Consider the following 20,954-nt stretch of genomic DNA (forward strand, 5'->3'; position numbering starts at 1 on the left):
GGCTTAATTGTCCTGTGCCTGCCAACAATGCCGACGCCAATTTTGTAATTTCGCAATTTTCCGACCTCAGCTCACCGCCTGCTGCTCAATCAAGTCACAGGAAGCCGCGGAAATGAGCGGGGGCATCATTACACCCATACGTGATCATTCGATCCTTCCTAGTTTCTACACTGTTGTAACGATCAGCGACTTGCCTCGAACGTGTTATACGAGAACGGTGGTGAGGTGTCCGCGGTTTTGGATATCATCTTGCCTCGATCTGACTTGAAAATACTCACGCGAGACTTCCGTTTCGTCACGAATTTATGAGCCGTGAAGTAAATTCCTCTCCGAGCGAATTGAACTGAGTTATCAGCGACACATCGCGTTGGACTAATTCATGAGGATTATGACATTGGTGCAAGAACCTTCTAAGTTCCCATTGAGGTATTATTGTGCATCTAGTCCCACGATTAATCAACGCATACAACATCTCCGAAGTATCCAGCGTGTCCTTCCTGCTGATGGTTTCTTCCGACAATCTTAAACAATTTTCAAGTTCGTAACTCACTTCGAGCCGGAAGGTTACCACAAGTTTTCGACACTATCTTGAATCCGACGGCTCGTGGTAGTTCAAATTAAAGTATTTGTAAGTTTGAAAAAACCACTCATCACTCTGGGCAGCAATATTTTCCACTATTCGTGTACTAACATTCTTCATGGATTGATACATCGGATAAAACACGTGCTCGAATATTGAAATACGGATTTACTATAACGATGATATTTGTTGGTAAAATTCAGTCGTCCCGACGTTATGCGAGACTGAATTAAAACTTTCCCACAACTTGTCTTCCAGGCGGGGTAAAATCCTCGAAGAGTAAAAAAGCTGTACCCACCTACCTACTGCTCCGCAACGTCCGATGTGTTTTATTAGAAAAATGCAATGCATACAAAGGAGGAAGCTTTGCATTCCTACCTGCGAGGATTCCGCCATTCCTCAGAGCGCAGGACCCGCAGGTTTTCCTTATTCATTCGTCTCAGTTTCAGCCCGTCGACATCGTTTCAATTACTCCTCGGTTTGTCCGACGCGGCTTCTCTTACAAATGCAAATTCGCCCGCCGCTTCCGCTCGACTTTCCGGAGACAATTTCTCCGCGCCGCGTGGCAGCGTCTCCGACTCCTTGCAGCCTTCCACACTTTCATCCCCAAGGATTTCACCCCTCGGCCGATACCCGCACAGACGTCCGGAATACCTTCGCTCCTCGCATCTCACCGTCGAATATAATCTTGTATACTTTTTCGGAGCGTAATTCAACCCTCCTCCCCGCAGAAACGGCCGCTTCAATTGGTCTGACGACGGTCGGTTCCGGCCCCTAACATCTGCGAGGGATGCTGCGGTCTATCGCTGATAAACATTTCATTTGTTACGGTAACTAGAAAAATTCAGTAAAACAGATGTCGTTGAAAAAACTATTTGAATATTGTTGGAATTACGAAACACGAGGTACGCCTAACCATTTTTCGCTATTGTCGATCTTTTTTCGGTAATTGCTACGCAAAATCAGTTTGTTCGGTTTACTGTACTTTTTTAGTTAAAAAAGTCTTAACGTCAATTTATTGTTGCACAAGCATTAAATTTTCGCAACGGTTGCAAGAAAATATAGCAACACTGATCGTAACAAGAAAGAATAGTAACGGATACTAGACTTTCCGGTAACAGCTGCAAAACCAATCTTCATTTTGTTCCTAGAACTACATTTTTCGGTTGTGGTAAAAAACGAAAATAGTTGAGGACTGAGCGGTAACCGGAACAAAAATTTCTCTCAGTCTAAGGGATGGCTCTTAGTCCGGGTGCGTAATGATTTTACCCGACATAAATGAAACGAGTGTAATTCGGGTAATGAGCACGTGAGCTGATTTCGAAGTTGGCAAATTTCGGCCAGGGTCGAAATGCCCTGAATATCGATTGTACAGTCGGAATTTCGACCCTCGGGACCGCGGATGCGATCATTCGAGATACGATGGTCAGTCTGGATCCTGACCGTTTGAAATTCCAAATTCCAGATCCTCGGTGTTACGGGGTCTGGATGCTTCCTTTCGACCATCTGTCAATTTTTGGGATCAAGAAGAGCGTCTCGGAACCGGAATCCGACAAATATTTGCGAACACGAGGGGCTCGTCTCCAGAGACGCGATATTGTAGATGTTACGGTTTCACGAGGTGAGAGAGACGGCTTTTAGCGGGGTTTATCTAAACGATATTAACCGATCCTGAGACTTCATCCAAAACACCGCGTCGTCATTTCCCGAGGGAACGCGGTGTATTCGGCTTTTTGCTTCCTCTCGCTTCCCGGTCAATTTTCAATGCCGCGAGTTGCGGTACAGGCAGGTGGAAATGACGATATCTTGAACTGAATGTTTATTGACGGAACGCCGTCGGCGATCATCCAACAACGAGTCTTGCCGGGCGACGCGGAATCAAGTATCCGAAATGCCAAACACGTGGCGAAAGTGAGCCAATTTTTATTCATCTCGGCTGTGCTCATTTTGTGTTGATACTGGTTTTCCATTCATTTGATTCAGTGCCTTTGGCTACGCGTCTCCATTTCTCCGCCCAGAGGGCTGAAAAATTATTCGTTCTCACCTGTTTTCCGTATCGATTAGCGCAGGTAACTCACTGAAAGATTTTTTAGAAGCCAGCTGAACCTGGAGTAATGCAATCGAGGTAAAATTGGGTTTCAAAAAATTTTGTGCTTCCGATAATGAACCAACATTAAACGAGTTGGAATATATTAGAGTTGAGTTGCGACTCGTCGAGGCAACTTATTCTCGTAATCTTACAAGAAACTGATAATTTCATCGACCGCGTTACTCATATTCCGTTTACATAAAAATTGATAAATCGTCGCAAGAGCAGGACATTATCGTCTGACACGAGTGGTTGTTTGTCGTTCCAAGTTTTCGGCCTTTACCTACGATGCGATACTCAATAAAATACATTTCGTCGAGAGAGAGAGAATTATTTATAAACTTGACTTCCTTTCACTTTCAATAGCGTTCGATTTACGTAACGATAAATTCATGCTCAGAATTTGATCAAGATTACTACTATTTTTTATTTAGAGTTGAAAATATGTAAGTATGTAAACAGTTGTTCGCAAACTTGAAAATTATCAGTTATATCGACTCAGCAAAAAATAGCACCGAGCGCCTGTAATCTCTAAGCCCTTCCAGTCACAGCGACGGTTCATTGTTCTTTTTTTCCCCTTCAAATAAAGGTATCTTCGGTTCACCCAGAACAGATAAAAGTACTCTGTATACACACGACGTTATGCACGAGGGGAGACAAAAATAGACTTGACTCATTTAAACGACAATCTTCCGAGAACAGACTTTGATATCGTCACCCTAATATTATAACCTTACACACCTTGGGCTCCTCGATCGCTAGAAGGCTTTAGACCGTGGAAGCAGCTTGATATGGAACTATCGACTGTTATCCAGAATGGATAGCAGCGTCCGTCGAGTCCAGGCGAGGTTTGACCACGGGACAGAATGCCATCGTGGGCGTATAAAGTCGTTGACATCTTCCCGCATCCCGGTAGGTTTAGATGGCGGTTTGAGGAGGTCGTTCGATTCATTGTTATTCCGATGAGCTCTTCCATGTCGGGAGTATAGATGAGCTCCGGTGCTTACCCTGAGGAAAACGTTTCGTCTTTCTCGGGAGCAAACCGTAATTGAATATGTATCCTGGGTTCAGGTATTCTGAACGAACGCTGTTGCTTCTACGCCCTGATACGTCCGCCTCTCGAAACCCCCAACGATTCGCATGGAATCGTATACGTCCTTTTTCAGGATTAGCTTACAATTCTATACAGATAGGAGTTCTTAAAATTTGGTGAAAATTTTTCAATACTCATGTAGACGAAGCTCGAAACTATTTTTGGAAATGGTTTATGTTCGGTAGTCGTAGACTCCAACATTTCATTTCCAAGGTCATTTATGTACATCACTGCTGTGTAATAGATTCCACGAAACTTACACATCAATCGTTTTCAGCATTGCTGGATTGGTTTTTGGAAACATTGTCAAGATTTCATCATTTTCGTGAAAACAAGGGAGCACTTTCCACTTGTCACGAAGTAAGATACAGAATATTCGTAAAACCATTTCGTTAGCTGTACGTACTAAACTCACTTTCATTCATGACGATTATCAAAAGTCATTGTATCCTATGTGGTAAGGTTGATTCCCAGAAGAATGTGATCTTGGACTTGATACATCACTTATACCATCAAAATAGTCATTGCCACGATAGAAATATCTTGAATTAACATTTGATCATTTTAACTGACCGACCCTGCTCCATGATAGATTGTTAATCATTAGCAAAGATTGAAAACTCAATGATGATCACTGAAAATGAGTCGCTGCTATAAGTTTGTAAATAACGTCCAACTCTTAAGAAAATATCGCATTCCCAAAACGGTCGGACTCTACACGAATTGACGCAACTTTGAAGACAGTTGCAACGTCTAATGATCATTATGCCCACGGCTCGTTAGCCGCATATTAGAAAGAAGATCAGGTTACATTAGCGCAAGCCTGCAACGTCGTAATTACGTAGCAGATATTATCGGGCCACCATTAACGTTCAGGATTTCTGCAGTTTCGAGAAGCGCGATGTATGAAAAGTATATAGCAAGGTAGTATAATAAGCGTAAATTCTAGTCGCAAGTGTTCGTATCGCACCAGCAGACTGCGCATAGGTATATTTATTCAGCAGGTGTGTAGGTATCTACATGGATGCGGACGCGGGTGGAAAGCCTCGAGTACATCTACCTCACATATATAAATAGAGTGACGACGTTGCACCGGGAGCATGGGAATGCAAAGGAACGAGAATTCACGGCTGCACGAGCTCGTAATAAGCCAGGAAACAGTTCGGAATGGTTCTGAATATCCTTTCCGGGCAATTTAATGGCTGGCTTCTTCTCCGCCGTAATTTCCAGCATTTGAAAATATCCGTAACGTGAAAAATTTGGCGCTTGTCTTTGACTCAACTACGATTCTGTTACGGTAAACAATCCAGTCCACATGGTGTCCAGTGATCCCGGAAATGTCCGTTAATTTTGCTTGTCCTTCAAAAGTCCTGGAAATTGTCCTGGAAATATCCTCGAATTTGTTACTGATTTTTTACCGAACACCATGGTCCAGTGGCGCAATTGACAGCTTCTGGTGTCAGTTGATGGATCCGACCACCATAAGAGACAGCATCGAATGGTGTGATTGGCTAGTGTAAATACAAATGGAGTAATTTTATCCCAATATCACACGGCTGATGAATGCAAATTATACAAATGCGAATGGAGATGAGTTTGGATAAGGAGTTTGGTGTCAGGTCAAGCTCGTAATTAACTGAAAAGTACCTGAGCGCTACTGCAGGGTGTGTAAATAACGTATTCAAAACCGCAGACTTAGCTTGTCTAATTAAGTGAGGCTAGAGTGAGAGATGGTCTTACAAGACCGTGAGAAAAATCTAATCACATCCAGGTGTTTCTGAAGTGGTAATTTTCAATCCACATGGACGCGTGGACCGCGTCGTATTTAGCGAATAAATAATGGACTGTACGGCAACAGCGTGACTTTGACATAGATTTTTCTTATCTGAGATCTGCGTACCCACCTGCCGCGATGTCTTAGCTCCGGTTCGCCCGTTAGCCGAATCAGTTCATCTCCGCCTTCCGTATCTCTCTGATACCTGTCGTGCGCCTTTAGCGGCTAATACGCAGCGACTGTAACGTGGCTTGGTAGCTGCTTGCCAGGACTGTAATAGCCAATTCCATCGACTTGATCCACGCCAAAATGACGACCTAGGAACGGACTGTGGATCGGCTTCGAAACAATCGTCTATTGAACACTTATCGGTGTTCTAGATCTCGCCGATTCCCTCCCGCCAGGTGGAATCACGATTCGACTTCCTCGTGCTCTTGGAGACAATCTTCAAGACGCTTTGGCGTCTCGCGACGGTCTGATAATGATGTGCGAAATGTCGATTATCCTCGTCTTGCTGAACTCCTTGAGAAATCCTCCGCATCAGACTCCATTTCGCGATGAAAGAAGTCGTTCTGGGCTTTGATCGCTCGAATTCCAAGCTGGATCAGGTAACGAGCAGCCGTCCGGATGACGAGACGTCGTTCCTTTGACTTTTCTCGGCGAAGACAGAGCCGCGTTAGACCATGGAAAAGGAACTCTTGTGACAGATGATGCGGTAAGTTGGGCTTACAGGATCTGACTACGTGTAGTAGGAGCATTTACCGTTTCAACATTCCTCGATTCTGCTGAGAATTCACGCGCAAGAATCCAGCTTCCATTATTCGATGGACGCCATCCATGGTCTATGGCCTCTGAGGCGACTGTGGAGTGGAATTTTTCCCTTCGTACTTACCTATCGACAATTTACTTAGACGCGATGACACTTCTCTCTGGCGGACCTGACGACCCACATAGAATATTGCAATGGTCCTGATAAATTATCACTTCAGGTTTATCAGCGGCTCCTATGTAGTTTCAAGACGACGTGTAATCCGACGGTACGGAATCTCATTTATCGAGGTTATCCACGGTGCTGTGAAGGCCGTTGCTCGTTTGTGTTTATTTATCTCCGATGTGTTACACCGGGCGTGAAATATTCTAGGATTCTTTCACTGTCAAGAATTTCAGGGGGGACAATGGATAGAATTTGTAAACGGATATTACCCCTTGGTCCCGAACGCATTACTATGCATAGGTGCATTCGTATGCCCAATTCCTGCCAGCGTGTGTTTCGACCTCCCCTTTTTTCCAGCTGCATGGCTGCAGCTGAATAAGAGTTTTAGAAAAATTTCTAGCTGCTCGGAGACTCGAGTCATCGTATAAAATAACTCGCAGATGATTGATTATATCAGAGAAATCAGAGATTTTCATTTCTCATATTTTATCACGACTGCCTGTTCCGGTGAATTTTCATACAGGAGGATAAATATTTCAAACGACAATCACGTTTGTTGAAAAGTTTATTTTCGTCAGAAAATGAACAAGAATAATTAAGGCGTCGAGAAGTTTTATTCTAATTAAAAAATGTTAAACGGAATTAGGTATCTGAATTTAAAAAGTGACCAACTTATTTGCTTATTTACAAAAATTCATTTAAGAAACCGTGCCTTCCTTGATTATTGAATGGAATTTATTTTTGCCTTCAAGCTGCCCGAATCAGGCAACGATTATGTTTAATTTGGACACTGAATACGTGTAGGTGATAAATATGGAAAAAAAACGGCCGATAAATTCGTCAGAACATCAAGGCCTGTTCGTTTCATCGAAAAGATAGTTAGACATTCGTTACAAGTATCTCTGACTTGTATTTTGCAGCTTAGACTTTTACGACTAAATTTATTTCGTTAATTCCGTTACGATTTAAGGTGAAGGTTGAAGGGCGGTCTTGCGTAACAAGAATCTCGCGTTTCTTTCCTTTGAGAACCACGCAACCTGGATCACTAAATCTAGATCTGGAAGGTTAACAAGAACGCAAAGCCCCGTCCCGATACTATCTCCCTCACGTCATGGTGTTTAATTACAAACTACACTCCCGCAGATCACTGAGTACGTGTTCTCCGTCGCGCTTTTGTCAAACCCGGTCCCGGTCGGCAAGCCACAATAATTTCACACACATCCGAACTCGTCGCAATCTGGACTGATTGTGAGTGAAAAAGGATGAAAAAAAGTCCGTTCATCCCGTCTTTGTTAGTTTTTTTACTCGTACTGCTTCCAATGGTAACGTTTCGGCTTTTTTTATACACTTTACTCTCTTCAATCATATCATCAATCCATTCTCTCGAATGATTCAGATCCGCGTTAGTAAAAAAGTGAAAATAAGAATCCTTGGAACAGATGAATTTTTCAAACACCGTAAGATTGCCGTTAATTTCAGTAACTTTTGCAGCTGAAATTGAACAATTCGTTCTCTAATTCCGGACCGAAATGGCCGGGGGAATTCTCGTGAACCCGACCGTTGTGTGGATCGTAATAATTTAGACTGCGGGAAACTACGAGACCCAGTTTCCACGACACGGTGAAAAGCTTCTCGTTCTGCCTACATTTATATTCTTTTCTTCGGACTACCCAGTTACCGTCGGTACAACTTTGACGTCAGATTCATTTCACCGAGTAATTTGATCTAATTTTTATGTAAAAACAGGGATTCAAGGCTCGGCTGTAAAGGAAAGCAAGGAAATGGAAAGCGGAAAATTCATCTGGAAGAACTGCTCAAACCCAAAGGTTTTGAATACTCGTAAGTGTCATCAACAATCTTTGACTAGCTGTACCGAAGCCTTGGAACTAAAAATAAAAGTTTTATTCTCTTTGTAATTGTAACTCATCCAGTCACCCAAGAACGAAATTTCAAACATCTCTGCGTAGTCTCGATAAAATATTCTGAGCACAATGTGAGTGAGAGACTTTTTTCCTGGCGAAATAACGCTGGTCTTTGAAAATCCTGACGAACTCATCGTTTCGCTGGTAAATAATGCGGAACGGATTTACCGGGGTGAAACAGTTTTCTGGATGCTCGAGGCTCGAGGGTAAACGTCAGGCTGAAATTGAGGCAAAATTAACCGGCCAACGAGGAAGAATGTGCCAGAATCCCGTGTCCACAAAATTCTCGGCACTTAACCCGAAATATCTCCAAAACTGGCGGTAAAACAGGCTTGGAATTGTTATTGGAGTTTGGGAGTGAGATATGTGTAAGGCGAAATATGGGCTCAAGATTAATGCGCAAAGTTCGTAATCGCTGTGTGGAAATGGATTCATCCCGCAATACGGTAAATTCTGATAATCCACAATTTTTCACGTAAATATGATACTGCGAGAGTAATGGAAAAATTTCTGAAATTGAAACCAGTAATTTCTAACACCGTAGAGGCTCCTTGTTCTTCTGCTTTCTCGTCGACCTCGTCTAACGAATGCTGACAATGAGCGACGACTGCCTACAAGTCGTTGGATGCCTGGCATCGACTTTCGCGGAGGTTGATGAGAATAATTAATGAGACACGCGAGTTCAAAGACTCCGAATACTTCGGGCCGAAATGTCGAATGCAAAATTGCCTTCGGCGTGATTCGCCTGTCGCTTCAAGTGCCGGAGTCTTCAATGAAATCGCTCTCTAACGACCGGCCTGTCAATTTCTGTTTCCTGACGTGAAATGGAGAAAACGTAACCCCGAGGATCGACGGCATGGGTTGCTTTTTCAGAGAAATGGGGAAAACAGACTGAGATTCAGTCGATGTGACTTACTCGAAAAAACTCTGTTATTTCAGTAAGTACAGCATCTTTTCCGTCTGTTTCTTCCAACCGATAATGAAGCAATTTACGTAAGGTTTCTCAAGGCTTCTGTGAGCAAGAAGATCTACTGGAATAACCTGCAAGTCAATTAACGAGTATTCCATACCGCAAGTGAAGGCAGCCGGAAATGTATTAACAGTTACGCCTTTCCCCTTTTTCTTTATTGCTTCTCACTTTGACTTTCAATTTCTCATTATTGTGTCGAGCGCCAGCTTCTCAGTCTCTCCATTATCTCGCGCAGGTTATTAAATTTGAAGAAAAAAAATTGCAGCAGCCATGACTTCGTAACTATGTCTCATTTTTCTGACCTGTACAAGGTATGTGGGAAATTGGATCACTCGAAAGAGGAATATAAAGCATTTTTTTAACGTGTAGATAAATTTCATTCGCAGTATTTGTTTGCTTTTCTTGATGACTGTAATATTTTTAACGGAAAAAACTCATTCGAGGACCAGAATATTCTTCATTCGATGCAAAATTGACGATATGCGTGAAAAGATCAGAATAAAAATGGATCGCATGGGACATAATCCTGTTTTGAAGCGAGGATTGAAAATCCACGCCTGAAATTCAGGACTTGCCTTGAAAATTCACACGTCGCGTCGGTATAAAATACTTTATACGTTCGTTTGGGAGGCTGCGCGATAACCGCGCGGCGAAGTCTGGATAAGACGTAAAATTTGCATGACGGGTTCGCGAATTCGTGCCGGTTCTAAGCCGGGCGCTTTTCGTCGTCATCTTTCAGGCGACAGCAGGAGCATAAGGCATCGAAGAGAGGAACGAAGAGAAGAGATTCGAGGCACGGAGGGATGCTCGCGATTTTACGAGCCTGGTACCAAGACCTTTGAAATTTTTCTCCTGGGAATAAACGACCATCCTGCGTCGTTTCAGACTCACGCACGAGTGTAAAGTGCCGGAGACCAGCGGCATGAGGCGTTTGTAATCGTTCCAGGGAAACAAAAGGGGAATTTTACGTAGTCGGCGAGTTTAAGAGAGACTGTAAAGATGACGGGATTGGGAAAGCACGAACAGAGAAACAGACGCGTAATCGTTGAAACGACAATTTTGTTCTTCTCAAGCCCCGTTCAAACTCTTTATATACCACCTGCTGCGTGAAAATAAACGCCTAGGATCGAAAGATCTCAGAAGCTGTTCGTTATTTGCGGGACAATTTAATGGCTGTTATTATCAGTCAGCCGTTGGAGCCAGGCTCATTCGTTAACTCTTATTAACAACCTTTGTAGCTTCTCCTCCGCAGCTTCCTGCACGTCTAATTATCTCCGACAACGCACTGCATCTGTAGCAAGATTGCGCTTTCGTCTCTCGAGGCGTAAGCTTCGGTGGAATAGTTTGGGGGTAATTTATCCAAGCCGTACATAGTCGAAAGAGTGAATCACGTTTACCTCGGGTGGAAACCGAAATACCGAAGAAGTCTGCAGAAAGCAGGTAGAAGTACACGTTTATAAACACTATATTAGACAGTAAATGAACCATAAATTAAAGCTCAAGATTTTCTCCGCTACTCCGCGGCTCGTTTAACTTGTGCGCAGCGTCAAATGTTCATTACATTTCATCGTAAATCACGTTTGTTTTCTTTTCCAGTGCAGGGGAGGGCTGAATAAAAGAGAAAACTTTCTCGTCGGTAAGAAAACTTTGCAATGCAATTGGGAGAAGGTTTTATTCAATCCAATCAATTAATTCTCTGGGAATCCACTGTAATTAATTGAGGAAGTGGAAAGCGAGCGAGGGTCAAAAAGTGGAAACACGCCTCTTCAAACTGATCGATTTCAATGAAACAGAATTGGTTAATGGTACCGGAAACTCTGTAGTACCTTGTAGAGATTGTCTGTTACCAATCACGAATGCACGGTTATTATATTATATGCCTGCGCAAACAGAACGAGTTTCAATATAACAAATTAAGGGGGGTTTATTTAAACAAACAATGTTCCCCCGGGCTTACAGTTGTTTCAATATAACAAATATTACAGTTGGTACATAAACGCGGTGTATGAATCATGTCACTCAAAGTCCTTTGCATGCATAATTATTGGCTGTAAAAAGAGCGGATCTTGATTTTCATTTGTAATTATCAACACTGCTGACTTTGATCAGGAATTAAAACAAAATTGCTCTGTATTTGAGTATAAAAAATTGTGTATTCAGGGTATTTTCGATGCTCAACTTCACCGATGCGTAAAAGTTGATCCTGGAGGATCGACCGCGGCACTTTTTACGCAACGAACGACCGAGTTGAAACGGTGATTGAGGAAGAAGGAGCGATTTAAGCCGGGGAGGAAGGAATAACGTCGCGGCATCGTCTAACACCAATTACCGATGATATATTCTGTATTTTCCATGCTTCCATGCTCGACTTCCGGCTGGATGCTCAACGGCGTCCTGTTACTCCAAGGACTTAACGACGCGTCGACTGTCGCTGCCAATTGGGACCTCTTCCGTCCCTTCGTCAAGCCTCAGTTGACGCCGGAAACCCATTAGCTGATAATGACTGGCCGATTTTGACGGAACAAGATTTACAATTAGGGATGATCATACTTTATACGATCTGGTTTCGACGCGTTACGCGTTGTCTTAACTTCGGACTGAAAAACGGTGATTAAATCGAAGCGAAATAACGTTCGGAGTAAAATCTCGTCAAAGAAATTTTCGTACACCAATGAAATCAAGACAATATTTATGATTCCACGATCTCTGAACGCGGATAAAATTTATGTGAAAGCAAAAGTTGGTGGAGTCTTTCTTTTTTTCTTTTTCCTTCTTTCTTCTACTGGTCAAGTGTTTTGTAACGTATATGGACGTTGAAGAGCTGACACCTTGTAACTGATCTTAAAATATCTTGAACCAGCGAAGAAGCGTGAATAAAAATCGAAAGTTGTTCTACAACGCTTTACAGATCTTCGGCGAACAGGTAAGAGTTGATCGCTGTTATCGTTGGATCATTTATTATTGATCGCTTATAGTTAGACGACAGTTTTACCCGTGTTTATAGTTGGGCATAATAGCTATCACAGCTTTATTTTCCTTGTACATTAATTCGTTAGGCGCTAACATTATTGACGATTCAAAATCGTACGCGAACATGCGTGAAAACTGTCTAATAATATATACAGGATATAAAAAAAACTATTCGTGGATCATTAACAGATGAAGAAATGACCGATCGCTACCTTTACCTTCGTTTCTCAATCACTTCCTGAATGGATTTTACGGCATAAAATCTATCGACTCAAGCGTGGGAAAGATTCTGATTACATGTTAAATATTGCATATAATATTAATTGCAGACGGGCTTATTATATTCGACAGCTGGACACGGGGATTGTCATTGCACTATTCTCTCCTATAATTCACTGCATTCCGACCACATCCATCATCCGTGAATAAACCCCGAGGCATTTGCATTGATGACACACGAGCCTGGGTCAATTCTGATAGCGATTCGGTTTTGACGCCGTTCCTCGATCACTAATGAAAATGTAAATTTTACGGCTAATGTTGTCACTGTCGGTAATTAATCACTATCGATAATTCACTATAGAAATCAAAGTTGAAGGTGTCAACGAAATCACACTTGCCCCGTGTCCAATCTTACGTAGATAATTATTCTTATATAATAATCCTTCAAAACTGGTGGAATAAATTTTTCTCATTCTATGATATCATATTTACTAATGTCGTGTTGACAAAAGCAAGACTAATTTTCAGTTGACACAAAAAGCTTTCATGCTGTTTTATGGCGTTTTGTAGAAGCCACATCGTCAAATGACGTGTTCGATTCTTGATCATTGAGAAAATAAGCCTGGTTCAACGCACAGGTTTGTTCATCAAATGACAAAGAGACTCCAAGACCTGATACATGAACGTACCGCGGCAGGCCGTAAGACCACTTCCACGAGGCTGCTCCAGGTCTTTGAGAATCTCCCCCCCTTCGAGGAAACACTGGAACTCGTTGCCAAGACGTCTACCTAACGGCTGTAAGGGCCCCGCGTATAAATACTTATTTCCCTTGCCTCTTCACTCCCACGCCTGTCATACTCAGTGCCCTCAGCCAACCATAGGCTTGCCATTTGCAAAGTATAAAGAGTATTGTTCAGATGTTACTCAATTTTTCACCCTCTTACTTTTTAAACGTGAATTTACGAGATTCGAATAAAATGATGAAAGTGAATGTGAAAAGTCTCGTCACGCCACGTTAATCCTGACTCGAGGGACCTTCTGAAAAAGGAATCGATCCTTTCGATCGTCAAACTGATTCAAAATATGACGAACGTCCCGCGTTTATCTCAGCCTCAATTATCAAGGGTCACGGGGCTTCCGACCCAGGATGTACGGTCTCATCCTCAAGATGCTCGTCTCATCGTTCGTTGACGTAAGACTTTCACGACACCAAATTCTACGGGCTTGACCCGAGAATAATGGGGACGGAGTTTCGTCCGAAGCACCTTGCCCAATCCCGTAGAAAGTAACAATTAGGTTTACAAACAAGAGGTGTGTAGAGGATCGCGGAGACATGCAAATTTCCCCGGTGGCCCGGGCGGTATTAAAAATTGCGCGTGTTCGTCGGAGCGAGGAACGAGTTTTGAGATTTCTTTATTCATCGGCATGCACGTGTCGCGAGAGAAGTCACGTGTAGGCAACGCCGAGCTCACGAGTACGAAATAAAGGTTGGTGAACGGCGTTGTTGTACGCGCGAGCAAACCAGCTCCTATGGCCAGTGAGTAAAAGTGACCCAGACCTCCAGAAGAAGGATCGGGCGTTGCTCCCTACCCGCTGTCACTTCTTTGCACGATCTGGTAGCGGGAGCTTCGAACCTCCGACAAGTGCTGCAAGCGGTTCTCCACCTTCGCTAAGGCTCCTGACCCCTTTTCGTGGACTGGAATTTTAATGACCTCGTTTATTACAGGGAGGCGGAATAACAATAAGAAAATAATTAGCAGGTATTAATCGACCAGCTCGTACGGCTCGGAATTACATCAACGGGCGGTCGAATCTGCAGAGGAACATTCAAGGCTCCAAGAGACGTGTTTAATTTTTTTGCTCGATCGAAACGTTCCTCGCGAAATCTTGCCGATACCACATGGAAGAGGATGATGGATCAGCTGGATGGATCGCGCAGACTATGGTCTGAGGATAAGGAATTCCAGTGAGCATCGTCAAACATGTGAACTCTGGCGGAAAGATATTTCAGAACAAGGAACCTTCAAACTATGCAGGAAAGATTCCGGTTCCTGAGTCGCGAGGAACGAGAATCGGCAAAAACTGTTCCCATGAGACCGCGGACTCGGCATCGAGTGTGGAACACATGTGGTCCATGGGGCCGGTTCACGATTGCAAGTGAAAGCACTTGGCCCCCGTCAATACCGAGTAGAACTCCAGAGAAAGCTGCTCCCTCCCGGTGAACAGTTCTGACTTTGGGCGATATTAAAATTCGTTCTTCTTATTACTCGCCCGTCTTCTCTGCTTCTGTTTTCCGCTCTCTCTTTCTCTTTATCTCTATCTGTTCTCAACTTTCAAACAAGAAAGAAGTTATTTCCACTGAACAAAACTCCGGGAAGTGAGAGCTGCAGGAAAACACCCTGAGACAGGAAAAAGTTTCGCAGGATAGTGTCGGGGACCTTATTCTCTCCAGGATCGATCATTCCACTGATGTAAATCCATTCAAACTTGGACTTTGTGAAACGCGATCGTGAAACTGATTCGAGATAGCTAAGTCGGTACTTGCGGGTAAATACAACAAATGGAACAGCTTGTTAGACCCGAATATCGAGATCAGACGTTTTCTGTGCTGGAATGTGTGCCGAATGGTGATAAGAGCTTGTGAAAGTTAGTGTGGTGTTATAAATCAATAAATCAAAAGATTAATAAAGACCATGAATATCAAAAACTCCGCCTGCTTCCTGACCACGTTTCATTCATGAATGAGTATCGGGCCGCGAGTTGCTTCACTTCATCTCAATCTACGCACCGAGTCGTTCAGGATGAATAAGATAATCAGGATAGGTTGATTAATAACAGGCTTTGAAACTTTACAGGCCTTTTGGTGTATCTCTTTAATTGTGCGGTGTCTTGGAAAAAGAATGATCTTGATCTACAGTGATCACAAAGTAGCAGGAATATACCGCTAGTGATTCAGTGGTGCACCGTGAGAAGCCGAGTGCATGAATACACGCGCATATGACTGCATCCTTTACCCAGATCCCAGGAAAAATAGTCCGTGAGAGTTTCCTAACGTCTTATGAGCGCACCAACTTCATACGTTGACGACAATGCAGTTGTTGGATTGGTGGTTATACTGCTTAGCTCCAGAAAGGAAGCTGAAGGTAGTGCCGACTGACAAAAGGTACCAATGACATTTTCTCACACAAATCTGTAACTTGTAACAGCCAGATCACCGAGCGTTCCAACTCACGAGATGTTGCAGAAAGAACTTTGTAATCGTGGTTGAAAATCGCGGATGCTTTCGCATATCTTGATCGGCATTTTATAACTCGGCTTTACTTTCTAGTCGAATTTTTCTCTCCAATGATTTTCAGTGTCCTTAGCTAACCGTTGCCCAATCCTAGTTCTTATTCACCCGCTTCGGTTTGTTGCTCGTCTCGTTAATTTCAGATGTCTGTGATCCTACACGTGGCCTTCTTCGAGTTCCGCGTCTCCGATGATGTCAAGTCCGGAACACAGTAGTTATAACACGCGGTTTGGTAATTCCGAGATTTTTATTTCACCCCAATTACTGTCGTGTTACTTAGATGTAGGCGCAGGCGGTTAAGCTGGAGAGATTTGTCGCCAGAAAGAAGTAACCGTAGTACGAGTAGTCTACGCTTTACAGGATTTATACTTTCTCCGCTGTTTCAGCATGTGTGGGCAGTTAGTTTTAACAGATAAAATTTCTAGCTAATGCAAAGTGTTCAAGCACGAATCCCCATCCCCATTAAAACTCCTCGTATTTCGGCTCTTGGAAATGTAAATAATCCCACTACGGTCGTAACGGGCCAAACTCTTTGAACGGGGATCGGAGGTCAGGTCCTGCCTGGTCTTTGAGGCAAAATGTTGTCAATGAAGCGAAGGATCAAATTGTCAGATTTCCCCGAAGAGGATCTGAGTAATCCTTTCTTCTAATGGCGGCTGAAGATTCATCGCCATCTTGCCTGATCCGCACTCATGGTCTTCTAGATCTTAGCTGGCAGATAATCTTCGTGTTTATTATCACTGGAGGCGATCCCACGGTTCGGTAGAATCTTCACTTTACGCCCGGGGCGCTTGTTAAGTCACTTGGAATCATTGCAGGTTCCGTGTCAGACGCAAATCTGTGACCCTCTTTATCTCCGAAGCTGTGCAGAGAGATGGAAATTGGCTAAAATTACGATTCGGCATTTTGCATGAGGGGACGTCGGATGGACTTGAATAAAAGAGGGACGGGGTTCTTCTCTCTCGTAAAGAGCATGCTTGAAAAATCAAGATACGCTTAGTCTCCTAATTGTATCATTCTTCGACTTGCTACACTTCACCCTCGGTCCAACCAGCTACCCTTCAAAATGCTGACGAATCGACCTACTTAATTCTGCAGGACAAAAGTACCCGGGAACTTTTAGCGACCATTAATTTCGCGCTGTTCCCCACAGGTAAAAGTTGTGAAAATATAAAATCTACCGAACAAGCTTACCCAGCTCTGTCTTCCCAAGCGGTGCACCAGCCTACGATACGTTAGATTCTCCATTTCGTTGGCTTCGATACCAGCAACGCTTTACACGACTCGGCCAACCGGGCAGAAAAGAGTTAGTTGATTCCCCTCGCGTGTTTCGAATCCTGGGAAGCAGAGAACGACAAGAAAAGGGAAACGGAGAAGGGGTTGGACCCGAAAGAGAGAGAGAGAAAGAAAGAAGCGTCGCGGGCAGAAGTTGGCTGTAAAAATAAGGCGAGGTGGAAGGCCTCGCGAGGTTTATGGCAGTCTGCCTGGATCGCGCTGGCACAGGGCAGGAGGAAAGAGGGGTGGAAAGGAGGTCGAATCTCGTTAGCCCTGAACTTGCCTCCGCCATGGATATATATATATATATATATGTATATATGTATATATGTATGTAAGTATATGTACGCGTTTGCGTCCGTGGAAAGAGCGCGATGGCTGCTTTAACGCCGCAAGCTGCTCTCTCCTCCACCATCCCACTTATTCTTCATCCACCATCCTTCTCCCTTGGAGGATCCCTGTAGGTTTAAGCGGCTCTACTCGTCCATACGTGTCTGTTATACCCACAGAATATCTCCTCACGCGATTCGTTCCGACTGGCGAGAGAAACGCCGCATTACAGGCATGAAACGATAAATCCATGGCACTGGTACATCGGGTCCGTCAATCCAACGAATTGGAAAATACCTGTTCACTTTTCACGATGCCTGAGATCGATGGGATCTAAAGTAGCCAGATCACCTCATGTTTGATCTCGCCCGAATGATTTTATGCCAACTTCAAGTTTCATGTTAATTTACACACACTTGGTATCGGAGTTTGGAATGCCGTATCAATAACTCTTCGCCTCGATCATTCCGTCCACTATGAATGAACAAGAAGTTAGAAAATGGTGAAACGTATAGAGCTGATCTAGTATCCAGTCTGCGGCAGATCACGGCTCTGGAGACTGCAACTTTAGCGCTATAATTTACGGGCATACGCAGACCATAAATTAGGCAAGTTGAGTTGAGAGAGAGAGAGAGAGAGAGAGAAAGGGAGGACTTCACATACATATTCAAACGCGTTGCGTGATTTGAGTAATGTTACAACGTGGCGAGGGGTGCGTGCTTCGGTGTATTGTTCAACACGTGAACCTGTTATAACTGTATGATCACAGACCATAAATTCCAACTCGGTATCAAACTTGATGTCACTAGACCTGAGCAATATGCAAGGCTTTCTGATGGATCACCCATGATTCTCAAAGAAATACGAGTATACGTTCTTATTTTGAACTGTAACTTTTTGGACATTACATACGACATTCGAATAACGGCCCTGAAACACCTTTTTTTGTGTAATAAATGATATTCCTATTTACTGACACATCATCGTTTGAAAATCCAGTCCAGTCTTTCATAAATGATTTCGTGCATAACCACTCTGTTGATTTTTACTGTTGTGCAAAACAGCTTTAATGAGAATAGATATCGCTGTAATAAAATCGAGGCATGAATTTGTCTGAATTTGGTACAAAGGACCAACTCCTTCCTTTTTTTCGACTCGTTGAACTGTTGCGATCACGTATTTGCGACTGAGGAAATCGATCGATATACGAAAGTGTATTTTGGTACGCACTGCGAAGAGTTTCACGGTTGGCATGAATCTCGTTTCTGGCAGAGACAGAACATTGACGAAACAACGAGCTCCTGGGGTGAGCTGGGGATGTTCCATAATCCTCCCTTCGCGTTCGGAGTTCGCCCGACTGTAAACTTTGGATCGATGTGCGATTACGCGGCAGGCAGGTGGTGTAATTCCTTCATCCCCCATTTTCCCGATTCCCGACGCTTTTCGCCTACACCGGGTTAAAACAAAGGTGAGGCCAATTTGGCGGCGGGTTCGAACTGCTAATTGTAAGTCAACAGCAGCGAGCGTTGAATAACGGATATTATAGATTCTTGAATAATTTCGCCGCGCCTCTTCCTGAGAAAGTAACAATTCATATTTCACTCGTAATTCAAAGAGCACGAAGTAACAATTGATCTTCACTCGCTACACTTTCAACTGTAATTAATCACGCTATCGCGCATTTACCAGACCTTTGACAATTCAGGATACCGATTGTAACAGCATTTTGAAAAACCCAATCTCCTCGACGATTAAAGTTGCGCTTCAGAATTCCAATTAATGACTTTGCCTTACGCGCAAATTTCCACCCATGAATGAAATTGATTCAACCGTATTGCGACGGTTCTCCGTGCAATTGTAGCTGTGTAATTATCCCACAAATACGATAAAACCCAATAATACTCATATATTACAAATACAGCCCTTTATAGTCAGTGATAAAATACGCACTTTGCGCACTGCGATATTTTCGAGATTCAAAAGATCGACTCGCGGCTGATTCGGGGACATTCTCAACCGTATATAAATTAAACCAATTTATCGAGTTCGCGGTTATTGGCTGAAGTTCCTGGCCAAAATCAAGCCGCACGCATCTCCGCGAATCCGCTTCCCAATATTTGTCTAAATTTTTCTCGAACCCTCGACACGTTTTCCTTTCATAATTGCCCGCTTCGTCATCTTCCTCTCCAAATCACCACGGATCGACTCACTTCCCTTCTTTCCGACGCCATTGGACGGCGTCTGGACCCTGTGCCTCTGGAATGCAGTTGTTCCACTCGCCGACCATTAAGGATTAAAGTACTACGACTCGATGCGTTGCTCACCGCCTACGTGTAAACGGCCTGCTTTTACACTCGGCGCGATTTTCTGCGTTACGTAAGGAATTACGATTGTTTACGCCGAGGATCACTGGTACAACGACCTGATAAAGCGCGAAAGCTCGAATGATTCTGTCGCGCAATTGCGTTTTACTTTTATTCTCTTGTTCTACCACCGTGATCCTTCCCGTTCTTGATTTTCTTTTCAATTCAGGTTTTCGCAAAAATATTTCTAATGCAAGCAAAGCTCGATGTGTGTTTATTTTATTTCATTACCTGCAGGCTGATACACCAGCTTTTATTTTATCATATAATACCGACGATGATAGCTCGATTAATTATGCGATACCGAACAATGATAATTATAATCGAATGTTGAATATGTACGAGTGACCGTCGAGGAATGTATTTGTTATCCATATGAATAATCGTGTACATAATAACGGATTGAAATATATATACGTGTCGTTGAAATTGTTATCACGAATATGTTGTAGGTATAGGATTGGTAACATCGACAAAATATCGTACTTGAGCACTGGTATATAATTCGTAAACATACAGTAAACAATGTAGATGAACATGATATATATTATATTTCGAATATAGTGGCTCATGAGTTTACACGTCTATGTAATAATATTTTATTGCACATGATATATTATATATTATACAATGTATAATCTACGAGTCGTTCCAATTACAGTGCTGCGATTGGAGCGTTTATAAGTATGATTAAATACCGTTATGGTCCTACAAGTGTGTGTTACAACGACAATTAAAATTGTTCCTAACACCGCGTACCCGCGGTTCGACGCTGATGAAAATGGTAAACGGAACCGGGACATCGGAAGTAAACCTCGACCAACGCGGCGTTGACCCCTTGATTAAAAAGCTGCAGGGGAAATTTGAAGCCAAGAAAATCGTGCGCTTTGACAGGAAGCAAAAAAATGTCACTCGTTATTAATGATGATATTTTTCGGTCCGTTACACACGGGACGAATAATTTTTCCGGTATGTGTAAACGGCTGGTATTTACCAGCTTCGTTACGGACGTTACTCCAGTTTTCTTTCCTCGCAGTGTATGATTATTGAGAAATTATAAGATTCCGGATAATTGGACTCGTTAAAGAAATTACCGTAGGTGATAATTGGAATCGTGTAATTGCAATCGTTGACCGTGATGCC

The 20,954-nt window shown here is 43.1% G+C and overlaps 1 protein-coding gene across 1 annotated transcript in view; it reads left to right on the forward strand.

Moving 5' to 3' along the window:
• LOC124299665 (uncharacterized) overlaps positions 1-8,386 on the forward strand; it is a 40,575-nt gene extending 32,189 nt beyond the window's left edge. Inside the window, exon 3 of the mRNA XM_046752935.1 lies at positions 8,217-8,386. Within this exon, the coding sequence (XP_046608891.1) occupies positions 8,217-8,386 (170 nt within the window). The remainder of the gene's footprint in view (positions 1-8,216) is intronic.
• The last annotated feature ends 12,568 nt before the right edge of the window (positions 8,387-20,954 follow it).

The sequence above is a fragment of the Neodiprion virginianus genome, chromosome 3, assembly GCF_021901495.1.
Source record: "Neodiprion virginianus isolate iyNeoVirg1 chromosome 3, iyNeoVirg1.1, whole genome shotgun sequence".
Lineage (NCBI taxonomy): Eukaryota > Metazoa > Arthropoda > Insecta > Hymenoptera > Diprionidae > Neodiprion > Neodiprion virginianus.